The 17819-nt window shown below is 48.3% G+C and overlaps 1 protein-coding gene across 3 annotated transcripts in view; it reads left to right on the top strand.

The window, feature by feature from the left end:
- The window catches only part of LOC149369583 (lysine-specific histone demethylase 2-like), a 68478-nt gene that overhangs the window by 41231 nt on the left and 9428 nt on the right, over positions 1 to 17819 (top strand). For all 3 annotated transcript variants that reach the window (XM_089558990.1, XM_089558999.1, XM_089558994.1), the window contains exons 14-16: positions 3899 to 4123; positions 6963 to 7103; positions 9985 to 10107. In XM_089558990.1, coding sequence (XP_089415116.1) covers positions 3899 to 4123; positions 6963 to 7103; positions 9985 to 10107 — 489 coding nt within the window. The remainder of the gene's footprint in view (positions 1 to 3898; positions 4124 to 6962; positions 7104 to 9984; positions 10108 to 17819) is intronic.

Raw genomic sequence — 17819 nt, 5'->3', positions numbered from 1 at the left:
GAAGCTCCAGCTTACCGTCATCGGCAAGTCCAAGAAACCGAGGTGTTTCCGATCGGCGGAACGTTTGCCTGTCATTTACAAAGGCAATCGAAAGGCGTGGATGACTGCAGATTTTTTCCGCGAATTTTTGACAAGCCTTGATCGCAAAATGGCGTCAAGAGACCGGAAAATTTTGCTTTTCATGGACCAGTGCTCTGCCCACCCAAAGGAAATGTTGTTCAATAACCTGACAGTCAGGTTCCTGCCGGCGAATACTACGAGCCACCTGCAGCCACTGGACGCTGGGATAATACGAAATGTGAAGCATCATTTCAAAGGACTTTTAGTGAGGCGTCTGCTGGCAAAAATTGACCGCAAAGAAGCCAACTTGCGGATCAGCCTCTTGGATGCTTTACACTTTATAGCTATGTCCTGGGATAGTGTAACTCCAGAGACAATCTCAAACTGTTTTAGAAAGTGCGGATTTGCCATCGGGCGTGATGCGGCCTCCGCGGGAGATTGCCAAGAGCCAGATGAAGACTTGACCATTGATGGCTGGGACAGCTTGGAAACTGAAGCTTCGGCTCGAGACTTCGTTACCGCGGACGACAACGTCGCGACCTGCGGGCTAAGGTCTATTGAAGACTTGGTTAGCGAGCAAGCAGATGATGGCGAACATGAACCTGACAGCGATGGTGAAGACGCCGACGAGTGTGATCAACCGCCGTCAACGGGAGAGACTCTTCACGCTCTGGACGTTCTGCGCCGCACCGTAAGTGCCGGCAGCGTGAGCGACGAAACCGCTGCACGGTTTTATGCATTTCAGGCGGGGCTTGTCCGCGACATCGATGGCAAAAAAGTTCAGACAAGCATTACGGACTTTTTCGGCCGGAAATAGCTCGCCATAATAAAGTTTGGTTCATTTTTGTGTTCGTTCTCATGTTGAAGTTGTCTTGTTTTGGATCATACGAATTCGGGATGATACGAATATTTTGCGTGTTACCTTGAAATTCGTATCATCGAGATTCTACTGTATTTAGAAAGAAATAATGAGTGTTTGCTTTCTAACAGCTGTTTAAATTTTCAAAGGCGCACCCATTGCCTTTTAAATTGAGGTTGAATTGTGCCCCGCCGACACTTGTCACCTAGGTGCTCCCCCAACACTGTTCTGGTCTCGTTTGAAAGCTCGCGCCTCCAGCTTTTTAAAAAAAATGGTAAGCAATGCGGGATTCTTCCGTTCTTGGGCAAAACAACCACAACGAGAACGTGCACGCCGCATTTTTATTAGTGAGAAAAACCACATGATCAAAATGGCGCTCTGTGATTGGTTAGGCCTTGGGTTGGGCTTCTTTGCCTTGGGAAGCATGGCGCCTTCTTGAGAGAGTCTTCTTCGCTCCGTGCAACATGTGCGATGCCAGGAGGGTGGATGAATTATCACTTGCTGCATTTGTTCGGCACCCGGGCAAAGGTCAAAGTGTGGTTGGCGCATTGCCACCATCCGACACCCATGCAGTGAACGACAAAGCATCGCCAATGCCGTTGCCGGCTCCGCTCCCGTGTAAAGAAAATGAAAGCTCAGTTCGAGCCGACGCCAGCCGTGTACACAGCAGTGCTGGAATTGTCACGGATAGGGATTTGATCGAAGCTAGTGTCCGTGACAACGTTCGGAGGGCCTCAGTCACTGGCCGCATAGTTTCGGTTTCTGAGCTTCGCCACTCACCCGCGGCAACTGCAGATGTCGGCCTGCAAATTTGCCGGTAGCCCAATCCTAGCTCTGTCGCTGTTCATTTCTTTTTCCTTTTTAGAAGCACTCTCGCCATTGTGACGTCGATATGAGTTCCCTGGGCCCTCGCTTGCGTTCGCGTTGTTCTTCCAGCGCTCCAGAACTGGACTCTTGTCGGGGGCTTCCAGGTGTTGCGTGACGTAGCTGTCTCATAAGGCTTTACCGCATTATTGGCAGTTTTTTTTTTTCCCGAGGCCTGCTGGGCATTCTATAAATCGACCTTTGGATAACCCAGGCATTATCTTCCTGTTCGTTCAGCTAATGAATTAAGGAGGTTTTACTTTCCATCTTTTCAATTTTTGTTGTGAGCTTTTATGGATTTCATTTTGCATGATGACACTCAAGGTTGGATACTGTTGTGTTGTCTGATAAAGTAGTAGACATTTCTGCTCGCATTGCTTTTTCTTATACGATGCTGAGGCAGTCCAGTTCTGTTTATTTCAATTGCAAAGATTGTACACTATTTTGAAAAAAAAAAAAATAAATAACGGCAGCAACATTAGCACATTTATCTTTTCTTAATTTTGTTTTTGTACTGAACAGATATTCTGTATTTGATTCGAGCTGCTGCGGTGCCTCAGTGGTTATGGCGCTCAGCTGCTGACCGAAAAGATGTGGGTTCGATCCCAGCCACGGCAGTCGAATTTTGATGGAGGCAAAATTCTAGAGGCCCGTGCACTGTGCGATGTCAGCACACGTTAAAGAACCCCAGGTGGTTGAAATTTCCAGATCCGTTCACTACAGTGTCTTTTATAGTCTGAGTAGCTTTGGGACGTTAAACCCCATAAACCAAATATGTGATTCGATATTCGAAGCCATTTTTTCTCTTTATTCGTGTTCAATTCGTATTCAAAAATTTCAATATTTGCACACCCCTACACATTTGCAACTCTGCAAGGATGATACCGCTGAGTCTAGTTGGGCTAGCTTCATATATTCTTTTTTTGCTGGGAAGATAAACTCGCAGAGAGTGCATCAAGGCTAAATAAGACTAGGTAATTGCCAATTCATACAATTCTGAAACAGCACATTTCGTCTGAGCTGCCGTATTGAATTAAGTTTAACGTGTTCTAACTTCTGTTCAAATGGGCCTGAAGCATTCATTTTACCTTACTGCACCCCAGAGACACTGTAGATCATGTCTGTATGCTAAACTTCACTCTGGCCTTTATTGTTACAAAATGAAATTACCTGCATGTTTCAAACAAAGATTACATAATATTTTGCAAACTTGTTTTTCAGGAAAGGTAGGCTTATGTTCGAAATCAGCATATTAAAATACATTAACTGGGTTATTTTCATGAATATCTAGCGAGAAATAAGAAAAATAGTTCTAAGGAGGCTTGTCCCCCTTTGCGGGCTAAAGATCGTCGATGAGAGTGAGATAGAAAGAGTTAAAGGAGCTTTGAAAGTGGCTCTCACTAATGTTGTGGTATGCCTGGGGTGTTAAAGGGCGCCGCTTTGCGAATATCCTCCCGCAAAAATTTTTTTAATGTGTCTGTGAGAACCTGAGTTATCAGTAGTGAATAGTTTTTGAATTTCAATATCTTCGCGCCTTTCCCTCTCCTCTTGTCGGTTTTTGCACATTGTCGCTCCTCCGCTGGCCTCACCAACTCGGCCGTCGGCTGATTGCTGTCTCATGTCTGAAAGACTAAGAGCCATCGCTTAATCATCCCTCCAGAATTTTCTCGCACTCGACATCAGTTATATTCTTGCATATCTATTTTCTTCTGTGGCTTTTCGCCACCAGCTAAGTGAAAGTGATCAAGAGGAGTCGAGCAGATGACTTGCATCGCAAATCAGAACATGCCCCTCGAGATTAAAACAGCCCGAATGGTTCTGCGGGTGATGTCAGGCCACTAAGATACAAAGGACCATGAGAGAAATGTGTGGAAACGGATGATGAACAGTGAGCATGGCCTAGGCCATCTGAGCTTGGTTTTTGAAGCTGGTGGACAGTGAGTGAAATAGCCGTTAAGGGCCTGTAAAGCAGTTTGAAAGAGTCTGTAAAATGCGCGTATTGTTTAAATGCTATCGAGTGCCCATGCTCGTGAGACTGATTCGTGAGAAACGAGGACCTCAATGGGGATGAATGTTTCGGGAGACTTCACGCAGCCCCTCTCTCGGCTGGTGCAGGTGACGGCGATCGACTACGGCCTGGAGGAGGGCGAAGTGCGGGTCTTTGCGGAGCGGGCGACCGGCAAGAAGGAGGACGAGGAAGAGAGCAAGTTCTCGGCCGACTACGTGCTGGTCACGGTGCCCCTGTCCCTGCTGCAGCGGGAGGAGATCCGCTTCTCACCACCCCTGCCCAGCAGCAAGATGGACGCCCTCCGGCAGTTGGGAGCGGGTGTCATCGAGAAGGTAGGCACACACCACACCGGGTGTCCCACCTGAGATGGTCTGCAGTTTTTAAGGCGAGAGCCTTTAGTGCCTCATCGTTGTCGACAGAAGGTTGTCAGCAGAGGTGTCACGCTTTTCGGTTGGTCGAAATGGTTATGGCGTCAGAGTGCGTGGATTCGAAGTAATGAGGTCACCCACAGATGCCTGGCGCCCCCTTTTGGAGCAGAGGACAACTAATAAAAAATAGTTGTCGTCTGCTCCGACAGGTGGCATTATGCGTCCGCCAAACAGTGCACCAGGAAAGGCTTTCGCCTTGCTACACTTGAGAGAGCCAAAGTGCCCCCTGAATTTTTTAAAAACGGGCTTTTTGAGATAGAGGAGTGCTTTTTTGACATAGTATTGTCAGCAGTGTAGTGCATCGAAATGCACCTGAGACGTGCTAGTTAGTAGGCTGGTGAACTAATAATGAGTGAACTTTTTAACTATTACCCTTAGTCTCCTCATTTCGTGAGAGGCATGTAGCCCACTGTAAGCAATACCGTATTTACTCGCATAATAGGCGCACTTTTTTTCCAGAAAATCCGGCTCAAAGTTCGGGGTGCGCCTATTATGCGGGGTAAAATTTCCGGAAATTTTTCGACTCGCAAAATTGAACACACCACGTAAACGCACTCGTGTACGGGCCGCACCCCGTTTTCGCAAAGAAAATGTTAAAAAAAAAAGATCTGTGTAAGGGTCGCACCGAAACTCCACGACACACGCGGGAATAGCCTTTGGAATGCACGCGCCGAGGCCTCCGCGATCGGCTCCGGCTGCGCGCAACGGGCGCTTGATCGCGGAGGCCACACACGTGCACAGGAGCTTCCAGACGCCGCCCACGGAGGGCGACCAAGGCCAAGCTCATCATCATCATCATCGTTTTCCTCCGCCGCGAGCTTTCGCTATCTATATCGCCATCAGCATCTCCAGCTCGTTTTTTTTTTGTTGTTGTTGTTGCTGTCAAGTACCGGGATTTGCGCGATAGTTATCGTGGTTTATGGCTTTGCCGCGGAGCGTTGCTGTTTTAGCTCGACGGGCAAGCACCTTAACAGCTACACGGCTGGGAGTTTGCTCTCGAACGCGGCAAGCGTGCGGCAGGTCGGAAAATACGACGCGGCCGAGAAGTGCGGCAGTTGCGACTGCGGCGTCCCTAAATTTTCGTACGCGACTCCAAGCGCCGAGGTTTTCGTGGGCCTAAGTCGGGAACGTTTCCGGCTGGAGATGAAGTTTTCCAAACAGACGTTTAAAGTGAGCATCCCTGAAAACTGTGTGCGGCTGTTCAACGCGATGTCGTTGTACGTGCTGTGGGTCCGCAGCAGCTGCGACGGCAGCAGCACTAGTGAGGACTAGTAGTCAGTTCAGCAAAAACTTTGTTAAAATAAAGATTGGGAAGCGGGGGGTGGCGAGGCGTCGGCTTGCAATCGTGTAAATACAGTATTGATCACAGTGCCAAGTTCGGGGTGCGCCTATTATGCGCGGAAATAAAAAAATTTGATTTTTCGCGCCCTAACTAGGGGTGCGCCTATTATGCGAGTGCGCCTATTACGCGAGTAAATACGGTATTCATATCAGTTTTTAGAATTTTGAGTATACAGCTCAGTGCTGTGGCGCTACAGGTTTCGCCTACATCGTGCCAAAATGCAGTTAAACCTACATTTAACAAACTCAGCAAAATCCACACCGTACTTCGTAATGCAGTTAAAGCTCGTCATAACGAAGTTCAAGGGGCCCGGTGATTACTTGGCTATAGCCGTAGCTTCGTTTTAGCTCGTATTGACCGAGCTTCCAAGGGGAATCAACATTCCTTCGTTATAGCCATTATTTCATGATAAAAAGTTTCGTTAAAATGAGGTTCGACTGTACTGAAATTTTGATGCATGGAAATTTGTCTGCTGCTATGTTAAAAATGTGCCAAAAACGCACTGTGAATAACTCACGGGAGAAACCTTTATTTGCAGTCAAAGTGGTCCTGTACTTCTGCCTTCTTTCGCCATTCACAACAGTGTTACGCACTTCTTGCTTATGCTGCGAGCTAGCACGTCTTGGCTGTATTCTGAAGTGCCACACCACTCACAGTGCTGTGCTCAAAAAAGCACTCTTCTAACTCGGAAAGCCTATCTTTAAAAATTGCAGAACACAGTAAGTGAGACACACGGTGTAATGCAGAATAGAGATTTTTAGGAGAGTGCCTTAGTACAGTCGAATCCCGCTACAACGACATTCACATAACCTGCAAAAAATTTTGCTGAAGTGGAAATTTTGTTGGCGTAAAATAAGACTAGAACACTGACTGGTAATACTAGATAACCGTGCACAGCATTTATTTCCAAAATTTTGTTAGCTTTGGCCTTTTTTTTTTTTTGTCATTTCGAAATCGGTGCCCTAGTGCAATTTTCAGGGTACCCTGGAAATTTCGGACTATGGACGATTCACCTAAGAAATGCACTCCCTACACTGGCCACCAAAATGTGCGTTTTTTTTTCCCCCCCCCTGTATGCGCTATAAAAATGCCCATTTTCTACCTGAGAGAATGCCTACGTGGATTGCACTGCCTGTACGTATTTCGATGTTGACGAGGAGGGCATGCACTTACATCGTATGCGCGCTGAGATCAATGGTTTACACACCAATTTCTGGACACCAATGTTTTTGACGCTGGCTAGTTCAAGCAGCCAGCCTGTAATCTGCAAACACGTGCTTACCTCCGGCATGCAGGGTGACAGCGGATTGGTTGCTGCTTGCTTCCCTTCGCCTCCTCTGGTGCAGTGCCCCAGCTTAGGTCACCAGAGTGCCTCACCTTTTCCCTTTCTGCCCTCTCCAGGTGGCGCTGAAGTTCTCCCGGCCCTTCTGGGCCGACCGGGTGACGTCCGCTGACTTCTTTGGACACGTGCCGGCATCACCGGAGCAGCGTGGCCTTTTCAGCGTCTTCTTCGACCTCAGTCCCCGCACGCAGCCAAAAAAGGTGCGTGGGTTTTTCCTGCAGTGCACTACCTGTCGATTCAGCCTGATTGCTGACGAGACCCCAGAGTAGTATCCCTAGAGCAATTCTAGAGCACCTCAAAGATGCTTTCCATGCAATGGCTTTAAAGGTCTCACAGTATTAAATCTGTGGGTTCTACTCTGTGACACGTTCGGCCACTGGTCTTGTGGGGTTGAAAATTGGGGGAGATAAATACGTTCTCCCCGCTTGAGCGCGGCTGACACATTTCAAAGCCGCGCGGACCCCACCCCATGGTCGTGAGCGCTACCGAGCGCACGCCGACCACGGCGGGCCTTGCTCTGCGGGAACAAAGGAGCGACACACTGGCTGACACAAACAAGGCATTTATTGCAATAACAACAATAACGCCAGCTAGCAACAAAATACACTGAGGAATCGAGGATGTCCGACTCACCAGCACGGTTACGAGCGAACGTTCGCCCACGCTAGGGCAAAGGGATAAGCTCCGAGGCCGGACGGGACGGGCTTGGCGGGAGCAAGTTCCGACCAAGAGGCGCCCGTCGACAAAGAGCGGAGCCGCCAGCGAAACGTCCGCGAGCTTCCCGGTCCCAGGGAGAAGAGAGCCAGCTATCCCATGCTCGCGCGCAGCAAAACGCCATCCGTGTGGCGCTGGTGTCGCTGCGACGCGAGCGCCCTCCCCTGTTAGTTGAAAGTAACCGAACCGAGAGGAGTGCTTGCAGGGGAGCTAACTACAGAGAACTAGTGTGTTGAGGGAAAGCGAACACAGGGGACGAAGGCGTCCCCACAGTCTTCAGTCGCACGTTTAACCACAGGGTGAAAAAAAAACGCAGATGCACAACACATTCAAGTGCTGTCTCGCAGCTGACGATATACAAACAAAAGTGTAAATGCAAAAGTGAAAAGAACAAAATCAAAACGAGCAAAAAGCAGGAGCATGGGTGGGGCTGAAAAGCAGTACACGTTGCACTCGCACTTAAATACAGTAGCAGAAGCTACTGCTGATTGTAGGAGATCAAATTATATTGAAGAAATTGCTTTCTCCATGAGCATCACTGCTACATGGTGAATGCGCTGCACCACCTCTTTTTGCACTGTGCCAACCCTCTCTGCCTAAAGGCTACATTTGTTTCTCCGAACCTTGGTGGACGATTGCATGTGCTACAGTGCGAGTCTGTGTGCAACTGCGGTTTGATAGAACCCTTTAAGACACTTGAGAAATATTCAACACCATGTAGCTTGAAGTTTATTTTCTGAAATGACAATCTACAGTTCCTGGACTTAGGCCCGCATTTTAAAAAAGCCAGTCGTGTTTGCTGGCTGTGTTGTCTGAGCTCAGGCCAGCAGCTTTTGAATTACGGTGCCAAAACTTTCTTCCAGAGTAAGTGGAGAAAACTATCTGAACCAGCCTCTTAAACTGAAAATGGCAGGCTGCACTGACCATCTTGTCATGAGGGAGTGTGAGAGGCTGATTAAACGAGTCAAGAGGCTGATTAAATGAGTCCAGTTGTTGGCCACAGAGTAACTGGAAGAAAAATCAGAAGGCACAAAAAGTTGCCACTGGCACCCTGTGTACTACTCCATTTTTTGCCTTGCTTAAAAAATGTGGGCCGACAGTTTGTTTAAGAAGTCATGTGTTCTGCTCCCAGAAGACTAAAGAGTGTCAGTCCTTTGGTGTAGAAACTACTGCAGTAAAAGCTCGTTAATTCAACCCACATTAATTCCGAAATCCAGACAATTAAAACTGCTGGCTCGGTCCCAGCCAAAGTTTATGAAAGTCTGTGGCGTCATGCGCTCGCTAATTCAAATACTGCGGTTCTCATAATTTGAATGGGCTCCTGAAGGGACGCTGCATCCAGATATGAGTGGTGCGGCAAGGCATCAACAAAACTGTGCTACTTAAAACCGGCATTCCATGCTGCAGAGTTGTCCCTGCGCCTCTGACAACAGCACGTGTGACGACGAATGGACGTCTCAGTCTCCAAGAACAGTCCTACCACTTAGCTTCGGTTTCGCTTTATTGAGCTTGTGTCAGCCCGTAGTGACAGCAGCCCAATCAGCCTGCATCAGCCAGCCAACAGACGTTTTTGGGCGCTGGTTGGCATGTCGCTGGTGTTTTGTTCCCCCACCCACTTTTAGTGTGCAAGCACTTAACACTGCATTCATGGGTTTCATTGTCGTCACACCGGTCTTTCTGGCAGGCTGCCAATCGGGTCGTGGGCAACCTGCCTAAGTGTTTTTGTATACAGTTATTAAATTTGGATGTAACGAAATTTTTCATTACACGCAGGTTTCTGTTAATCTAGTTTCTGCGCGAAAACTCGAGGGCTGTAGAGAGAGGTAGCCAAAGTGAAAAATAAACGTAGACAAAATGGCCTAGCAAATGTTGAAAAGGTAAGCATAGAGAGACATTTCGAGATCGCATTTATAACATGGGTGCAGCGACAGCCACCTCAGTCTCGGCCATGGATCGTATGAGAACTCCGCTATGCATGGGGCAGGAAGGGTGGGGGAGGAGGGGGGGAGCTGGAAGCACCCTCCACGTGCTTGGTGCTGATAAAAAGGAGGGGAGGAAAAGGAAGAAAGTAAGAATTTTGTGACTTCCTTTCCCACCTTTGTACTTGTTTACTTGTCTGCCTTAGCCCTTTAACCCTCTGGTGTTGAAAATTGCGACCAATGCAAAATGGCCGGCCATAACTTGTCTTTGGCGGTAGGAGCTGTCCGCAGTGGGCCGGACGAGTGACTCGTCGTTGGTGGTATCGGTGTAATCTCCCATGACGAGTGCAGCTCGGGGGTTGGTGGTTAAAGGGTTAAGCTGCTGAAAAGCGGTGTGCTGCTTTGGGCCCCGCCCTGAGTTCTGTTTCTCTCCTCCTCTGGTGCACAGAATCCAACCTACGTGCTGATGACCTACGTGAGTGGTGATGCCATCGACCTGATTGCGGACAAGACGGACGAAGAGATCGTGACCATGTGCATGGAAGTGCTGCGCGGAATCTTCTGCGAACAGGTGGGTGGCACAGAGGCTCATCCCCCTCGCCCTGTGATCATTCAGCTTTTGAATTCACTCGTAGGGCAAGAAAATCTGCTCCTTAGTTACTTGTGCTTGACCATTCCAGAGTTTTGTATTGGCACGGCTTGTATGTCTGCCGATGATTTGGGCTCATAGCTCTTGTTTTGCTGTTATTGCTGTTCCTAATCCAGTACTGTGCACCTAATGGGATTGGAAGGTGTGCAGTGAAGATTACACTAAGCAGTATTGCCGCATTTGCTGAAACACCTTATATAATCACGTAATGAACACACTTGTTTCGTGTAAAAGTTGACATCTATTTGGGGGAGGTTCATTTGGGGGGGGTCAAAATTTTATATACCGTATTTACTCGCGTAATGATCGCACCCCCGAATTTTATTGGCAAAATTTCGATTTTTTTTATTCCCCGCGTAATGATCGCACCCAGAACTTGACGCTGCAATTTGTCGACGATGTCGAGTCTAGCCGACGATGATCGTACTTGCTATCTGTCTGACAGATGGCACATGCAGATGACCATCTTGCTCTGTCAGCATTGCAGCGGCAGCCCCCTGTTGGCTGACCTGCAGTCACACGGGCAGTCTAAATGCGGTTATGCATAATCGCGGATATCAAACTTACCTGTGGTAATCTTGAATAACGGTTCGCCAGTTGTCGCAAGGCACGCAACCGTTTTGGGTTGCGGTGCAACGAAGTGACGCGGTGATCCGGCTAAACTTTATTGGTTGGTTGGTTTATGGGGTTTAACGTCCCAAAGCGACTCAGGCTATGAGAGACGCCGTAGTGGAGGGCTCCGGAAATTTCAACCACTCTGGGTTCTTTAACGTGCACTGACATCGCACAGTACACAGGCCTCTAGAACTTCTCCTCCAAATTTATTGTTCTCGTAAATAATAAGCCCTGGGATACGGGAATGTCAAAAATGAATCCTCCTTGAGGATCGCTGGCCTGTACCGAGTTGCTGGTAGGAGTAATAACTGCAATAAAAGCTAGTTTTACGTTCGCAGCCGCGTAGCAGCTGCCGCCGTTACAGTGCGAGTGACCCGATCTGCTTGCACGCCAGCTCCGCTGCTAAGGCGTCGCTGAAATTGATCGCATACTATATTTCTTTTAATACGAGAAAATTAGGTTGTCAGTAAGGCAGCGCCATAAGTAGAGCATTCATTATAGCGTTGGTCAGTTCAAAAGCGCCGTCCACTGTGGCTTCAATACGAAACAAGTTAGGCCTAGCGACGACTAGGGAGTACAGAGCGCCGTCGTCCGCCGCGCTCGTGTGCGGCACCATTGCGGTAAGCTCGCGGAATCTGGGGCTGCGAGCGTTCCAAATTTGTCGCCAACTTTAACGATGTGGCAGGGACCGGACATTCTTCGGCGTAACGGCGGTAAAATGCATAGCTTGAGCGCCGCGGGACGTTGCTGTTGTATGATAGTGGTTGCTGCGCCATCGGACGAGATCGAAGGTGCTTAAAAGCGCCGTCGCGCACCACTATACACACTGCCTATTTTGATGCGTTGCTGTTGGAACGTGATTTAGTGCGATGAAAGTACGTCCTTGAAGCGGGCCAGCTCGCGCGCTTTTCGCACTCTTATCTTCTCGGTTAACGACGTAAGCCGAGATCGGTTCGCGATAACCGCGTCTAGCGACGTAACTGCGGCTAGCGCGCCCGAGTGACAAGGATAGTCTGACCTGCAACTTGTTTGCGTTTTCGGGGCTCAAAATTTTTTGTTAAAAATTTACCGCGCGTAATGATCACACCCCTAAATGTGGGGCAGTTTTTTGGAAAATAAGTGCTATCATTATGCGAGTACCGTATTTACTCGAATCTAGGCCGGCCACGATTCTAAGCCGAGACCCGAAAGTTGAAGGCCACAGAAAAAAAAGAAACTTACCTCGATTGTAGGCCGGCCGAAAAAACAACTGCGAACAAGAGGTACAGCACGCAAACGACATTTATTGCCAGGAACCCGCTCAGGCTGATCCCGGGCTGGCGTTTGGGCGAGGAGACGTATGCAACGCCAGCCCGGGATCAGCCGCCGAAGTCCCGCCCGGCTTGAAGATTTGACGACTGCTCTGCAGCGAGTATAACTTTCCGCTTGAAGGCGGCACTATAATGGCACCGCCTGTTTGGTGCCATGGCGTTGGTGATAAAAACCACGCACGAAAACTTCACTGCTGCGAATGTGCTCACGCCACCGCACGAGAACAGAACAAGGCCAAAATGGCAGCCAGTGCTCATGTGTGCTTTGATCAGTATCGGCTACGGATAGCCACGGCTACGGATAGCAACGGCTACAGTGCTGTCTTTCGTTGGCGTTTTGTGGAGGCGCCACCTGCGTGCTACATTTATTCGTATTTTACGAATACGAAACCTCGAAACGAAATCCTCGAATCTAAGCCGACATAAGAGTTCTACATCTCGTTTTTTTGAAAAAACTATCGGCCTAGATTCGAATAAATACGGTAAATACGGTACGTTCTTCCACCCACCTGTCTGTCCTTCCGTCCGTAAACAAAAGTGCGCAGTCGACAAATACGTCTCCCGTGTCACCCACATCATCATCATCATCATCAGCCTGACTACGTCCACGGCAGGGCAAAGGCCTCTCCCATGTCTCTCCAATTAACCCTGTCCTTTGCCAGTTGCGGCCATCGTATCCCTGCAAACTCCTTGATCTCATCCGCCCACCTTACTTTCTGCCGACCCCTGCTATGCTTGCCTTCTCTTGGAATTCACTCCATTACCCTTAAGGACCAGCGGTTATCTTGCCTTCGCATTACATGCCCTGCCCAAGTCCATTTCTTGCTCTTGGTTTTGACTACGATGTCATACGTGTTTAGCATTGCTCGCTTCAAAAGGTGTCTGCTGTGTCACAGCATGATCCGCCGGTTTGTGACAGCCAACGGTGGCGGCCAATCTCATCAAGCTAAAGCAAGCATGCTAAACACCAGCGCTAAAGGTCAGGTTTGCAGGTTCGCAGGTTTGTTTTTCAGTTTGAATTATTTTGTCCCGAGCTTTTCAACATTTTAAAGTGACCTTTGCCATTAGGCTTGAGAGCCATTAGGCGAAGCCAGCCTGGGGCAAAGCACACGGCATGCAAGCACAAAGGAGAATTGTGGCTGTATGGATGCGGAAGAAAGCGGTGTGGGTTGTTGAGAAAGAGAAGGCACTGGAAGTGTCAAGTTGTGGGGATTGTCATCACCCGAGTGACGGTGTGCTAATTAGGTGGCACTTCGCCCACATATCGCGGGTTCGGGCCAGAGCAAGCTGAGGGCACTGCCAGCGTTTGGTGCGCGCCTGCGCTCTCGCTCCGAACGAAGGAAGGCGCAGTTATTTGAGAGCACAAGTGTTTATTACACAGAAAAGCTGCATTACATAACACTGCACTAATCCCCAGACCTCGGTGAAACCCATAGCCCCGCCGCAGCACCCGAAAGCGGGCCCGCGGAGCCGCGCGCGCAAAGCAAAGACTAGATACGCACGTGACAGCACAGCTAAAGGCGATCGCATGCCGCGCGGCCAACCAAAGGGTTAAATCGCGCGCACCGCAACACAAGGAAGGATGGGGTCTACGGCGGAGCACATGAGGACGACGCAGGTCGCACATCGATGGCTCATCGCGCGTCGTCATCGGCAATGGCCGCGATGACGGAGAACCAGCCAAATCAGGCCCTTCCGAATCCGGAGCGCGTCGGCGCCACACAGGCGGGCTACACGACTCCAGAGGTTCGGTCCGGGACTCAAGCATACATACTAGATGCGCATGTTAAAGCACCCGCGCTCTTGGGCCCCCGGCAAAGGCCGAGGCACCCGGGAGCCAAACTCTACGCACCTTTCTGCTGCCCGAGTCGGTGGCGATCTCCCCGCTCATTTCCCGCTTGGGACCTCTCACCGAAACAACGCCCCCAACTGTCACTCGGAGTGACCCAATGGGGACACGAGGTGGAAGCGGGAAGAACGGAAGGGAGGACAAACAGCGCGGCTGCCCCCATTCCACTCGCGGACACCCCACGGGGGGTCTCTCTAACGAACTAAACGGCAGAAGCGGGCGCATGCTCGGGTAGCCCAAGAAGCTCAATCCCCACAAAGTGTAGGAGGGAAAGCAAAGCAAGGCAAACGGGTGCAGGACCGGGTGACTGCAGAAGCACAATTTCATGTAAAGATGCTTAAATCCGAGATTTTTTTGTGGTATCGCTGAGTCACTGGAAACTAGGGGCTGTAACAATCAGCGATTACAGTGCACAAAGGACGGAGGAGAACCAGATTCCACAAGCACTCACTTTCAGCAAAGTGTTGTATTAGTGTGACAGCATTAGAACAGTTGTGTGAACGAAAACCTGTTGGCATCCAGTTTTTGTTGCACACTGTGTGTGGAGACGGTAGCTGATGGGAGAGGAGGAGGGAAGGGGGTGATGTCATGCACTGAGGAAGGTAAGCAGGTGTGGAGAGGGGACAGGAGGACTGGCGGAAGTGGAGAGGGGAGTATGGAGGGGAGCATGTTGCACATGTCGAAGGCTGTTGGGGTTCCTTGAGGCAAAAAAAAAAAAGTTAGAGAGCCCCTGAACTAAGCTTACCAGGATACCTAGCAGTTAACAGGTCAAGGCCAAATGGGTCAACGGTGTTAGTCCATTGCATTTAGGGGAATCCCCCAAAGTATAGTAGATTTGATAAATCTGGAGGGGACACTAAGATGTGATAGCATTAAGGGGTTAATGCTCATATATGCAGAATTCGTCATTCTCTGCTTTACGTTCATAGATCCCGGGGAGTACTCTCATACCCATCATGGCGCAGTGGTGCATTCATTCATTCATTCATTCATTCATTCATTCATTCATTCATTCATTCATTCATTCATTCATTTATTTATTGTACCCTTAAAGGCCCTTTTCGGGCATTACATAAGGGGGGGGGCGGGGGGAACAGTTGAAATACAAAGTAAAGAGAATAACAATGTTAATACAGTAAAATACAACACAATGCAATGCAAAAAGAAAAAAAAAAGAACTGGAATACACTGTGAAATGTTAAGATGCAGTTCTAATCAATACATGGTGGCGGATAGGCTAAATAGGGAATAGTAACAAGAAAAATAAATGCTAAAAATCAAAGCATGAGGTTGTTTTCTTCATTTGCTGTAATGTTCGATTAGTGCGTCTCTAAATTTACTAGCGTCACGCTTGTTTGCAATGTGATCTGGTAACTGGTTCCAATTTTCTATTGCTGTAGGTAGAAATGATTTATTGAAGGCTATTGTAGAACCATGTAAACGCTGAACACTCAGGGAATTGAAGAGGCGACGCGATGTTCGGATGGGAGGTAGGAGTAATGAGTCACGGCGGTAAGGAAAGTTGTAATACAATTTATGAAAAAGGCAAAGTCGCGAGATTTTTCGACGGTTCTCAAGTGGTAGCAGGTTGAGTGTTGATTTAATCCTGGTGATGCTGTAGTATGTGTCATAATTTGAGGTTATGTAACGGGCTGTGCGGTTCTGAATAGCTTCTATGGTGTTAAGTACGCCTGATGAGGGTTCCATATAGAAGATGCATATTCAAGTTTACTACGGATGAAGGTTTCATATGCCAATTTACGGACAGAAGGAGGAGCCAAGTATAACGATCGTCTGATGAAGCCGAGTGATTTGGATGAATTGGCTGCTAATTTCAAGATGTGTTCGGACCAGGTTAAATTGCTGGAAATGATGACTCCGAGGTATCGGTAGGATTGCACGTTTGTTAATGTGTTTGAAAGCAATGAATAAGCGTAAGTGAGGCTGGAATGTTTGCGAGATACTTGCATGTATTGGCATTTTGAGATGTTTAGCGACATAAGCCACTCAGAGCACCATCGTTCAATTATGTTCAAGTCGTTCTGGAGTAATGATTGGTCCCTGTTAGTAGCAATGCGGCGATAAAGAATGCAATCATCTGCAAAGAGGCGAATTGTGGAAGAAATACCAGAGGGAAGATCATTAATGAAGATGAGGAAAAGAAGAGGGCCAAGGACCGACCCTCGTGGTACACCAGACAGCACTTTAGTAGGACCTGAACAATGGTTGTCTATTACCGTGTACTGAGAACGATCTATTAGAGAACAGTGTATCCATGCTACAATTAGAGGGTCAATGGACAGACCGGAAAGTTTAGACATGAGACGATGGTGGGGTACGCGATCGAAAGCCTTAGAAAAGTCTAAAAAAATGATGTCAGTTTGGAATGAAGAGTCCAGATTTAAGTGAAGATCAGTAGTCAATTCAAAAAGCTGAGTTTCGCAGGAGGGACCGGAGCAGAAACCATGCTGTTTAGTGAAAAAGAAAGAGTTATGATCGAGATGCGATGCGACTTGTGAGTACTATATTATGTGTTCCAGAAGTTTACAGGCAATGCATGTCAAGGAAATGGGGCGATAATTGGATGGGTCTGATCGGTTACCAGCCTTAAACACCGGCACACTAAGATGTGATAGCGTTAAGGGGTTAACTCTCGCTACCGCGCCATAGGCGATCGTTCGCATATGATCGATTCAAATCGCCCGCGCAAAAAAGCTCATTTTGGAGCGTTGTGGACGTGGTCCGCCATCTAGTTAGCGAGCTCAACAACTACTCTTTCGATTGCAGCCTTGGTTTCAGTGTTTTGACATGAGGGGGCGCCGTGAAAAATAAAACTTTGAACGGCCGCAGCAGCGTCAGCCGGAGAAAATGGCGTCCGCGTCACCGCGCGCTCCTCGAAAGCGAAAGCTGACACTTAGCACGTCGGCCGGTTTCGGTTTCGTTTTTTGCGACGAAAGCAGCGGTTATTAGTCGGGCAACAATGTACAAACGTCGGATTTCGGTTTCGGCAGCGAGACTTCGCCTCCGGAGCCTGGAACGTCAGCGCGTACTTGTTTGTAAGTTCTGTTTTCGTTCGCTGTGTGTTTTCTGCGGTGCATACGGTTTGTAATTGATGACAGTGGTTTATTTTTGTGCTTCAGGGTCTTGACAACGTATGGCAAAGACAGTTTGCCAAATGCTCAAGGTCGCGTCGCGTTTTTCAACCAAGACGACAGCTAGGTGTCCATATCGGCACATCGCTGCGGAGCGGCGCTCGGAGATTCGCTCGACTTCTCGACTTTTTTTTTATGCTCTTCACGGCGGAAATGATGAAGATCGTGTGTGGAAACACTAATAAGTATGCAGGGATGAAGATTTTCAGCAAATTCGGCGTGACGGCTCATGGGAAGACGTGAATCTGTTGGAGATTCTAATGTTCATTGGAATCATCATATACATTGGAATTGTTGACCTGCCACGACTGTATCTCTACTGAAATACCAGAATAATCTATTCTGGCCCTCTGTCATCAAAAATCATTCCTCAAAATTGGTTTTTCGCTTTTTTTGTTGTTTTTTTTGCACGTAACGGACCCGGATGATTCAGTGGCGGCAGTTTCTATTGGCAACACTTGAAAAGTGTCCTTCCTGGCTTTTGAACCACATCGATAAAACTTATTTCATCGATCCTGATGTTTTAGAGCTTGCCTAAAATGCCAAATTTTATCAGCTGGCTTTCAGGGAGCTGCTCATTCAAGAAATCTTCGGGTATGATGAGGGAAAAGAAGTCCACGCCCCCAATCCTCTCATAGAATCCATTCAACACCAACCGAAAAGAATGAAAAAAAGAAGAAACTACAAGCTCGGCTATCAGAGAACAAG

This window comes from Amblyomma mixtum, chromosome 1, assembly GCF_055824585.1.
Source record: "Amblyomma mixtum isolate Tamu chromosome 1, ASM5582458v1, whole genome shotgun sequence".
Taxonomy (NCBI): domain Eukaryota; kingdom Metazoa; phylum Arthropoda; class Arachnida; order Ixodida; family Ixodidae; genus Amblyomma; species Amblyomma mixtum.
This window is presented reverse-complemented; position numbering and strand designations above follow the sequence as displayed.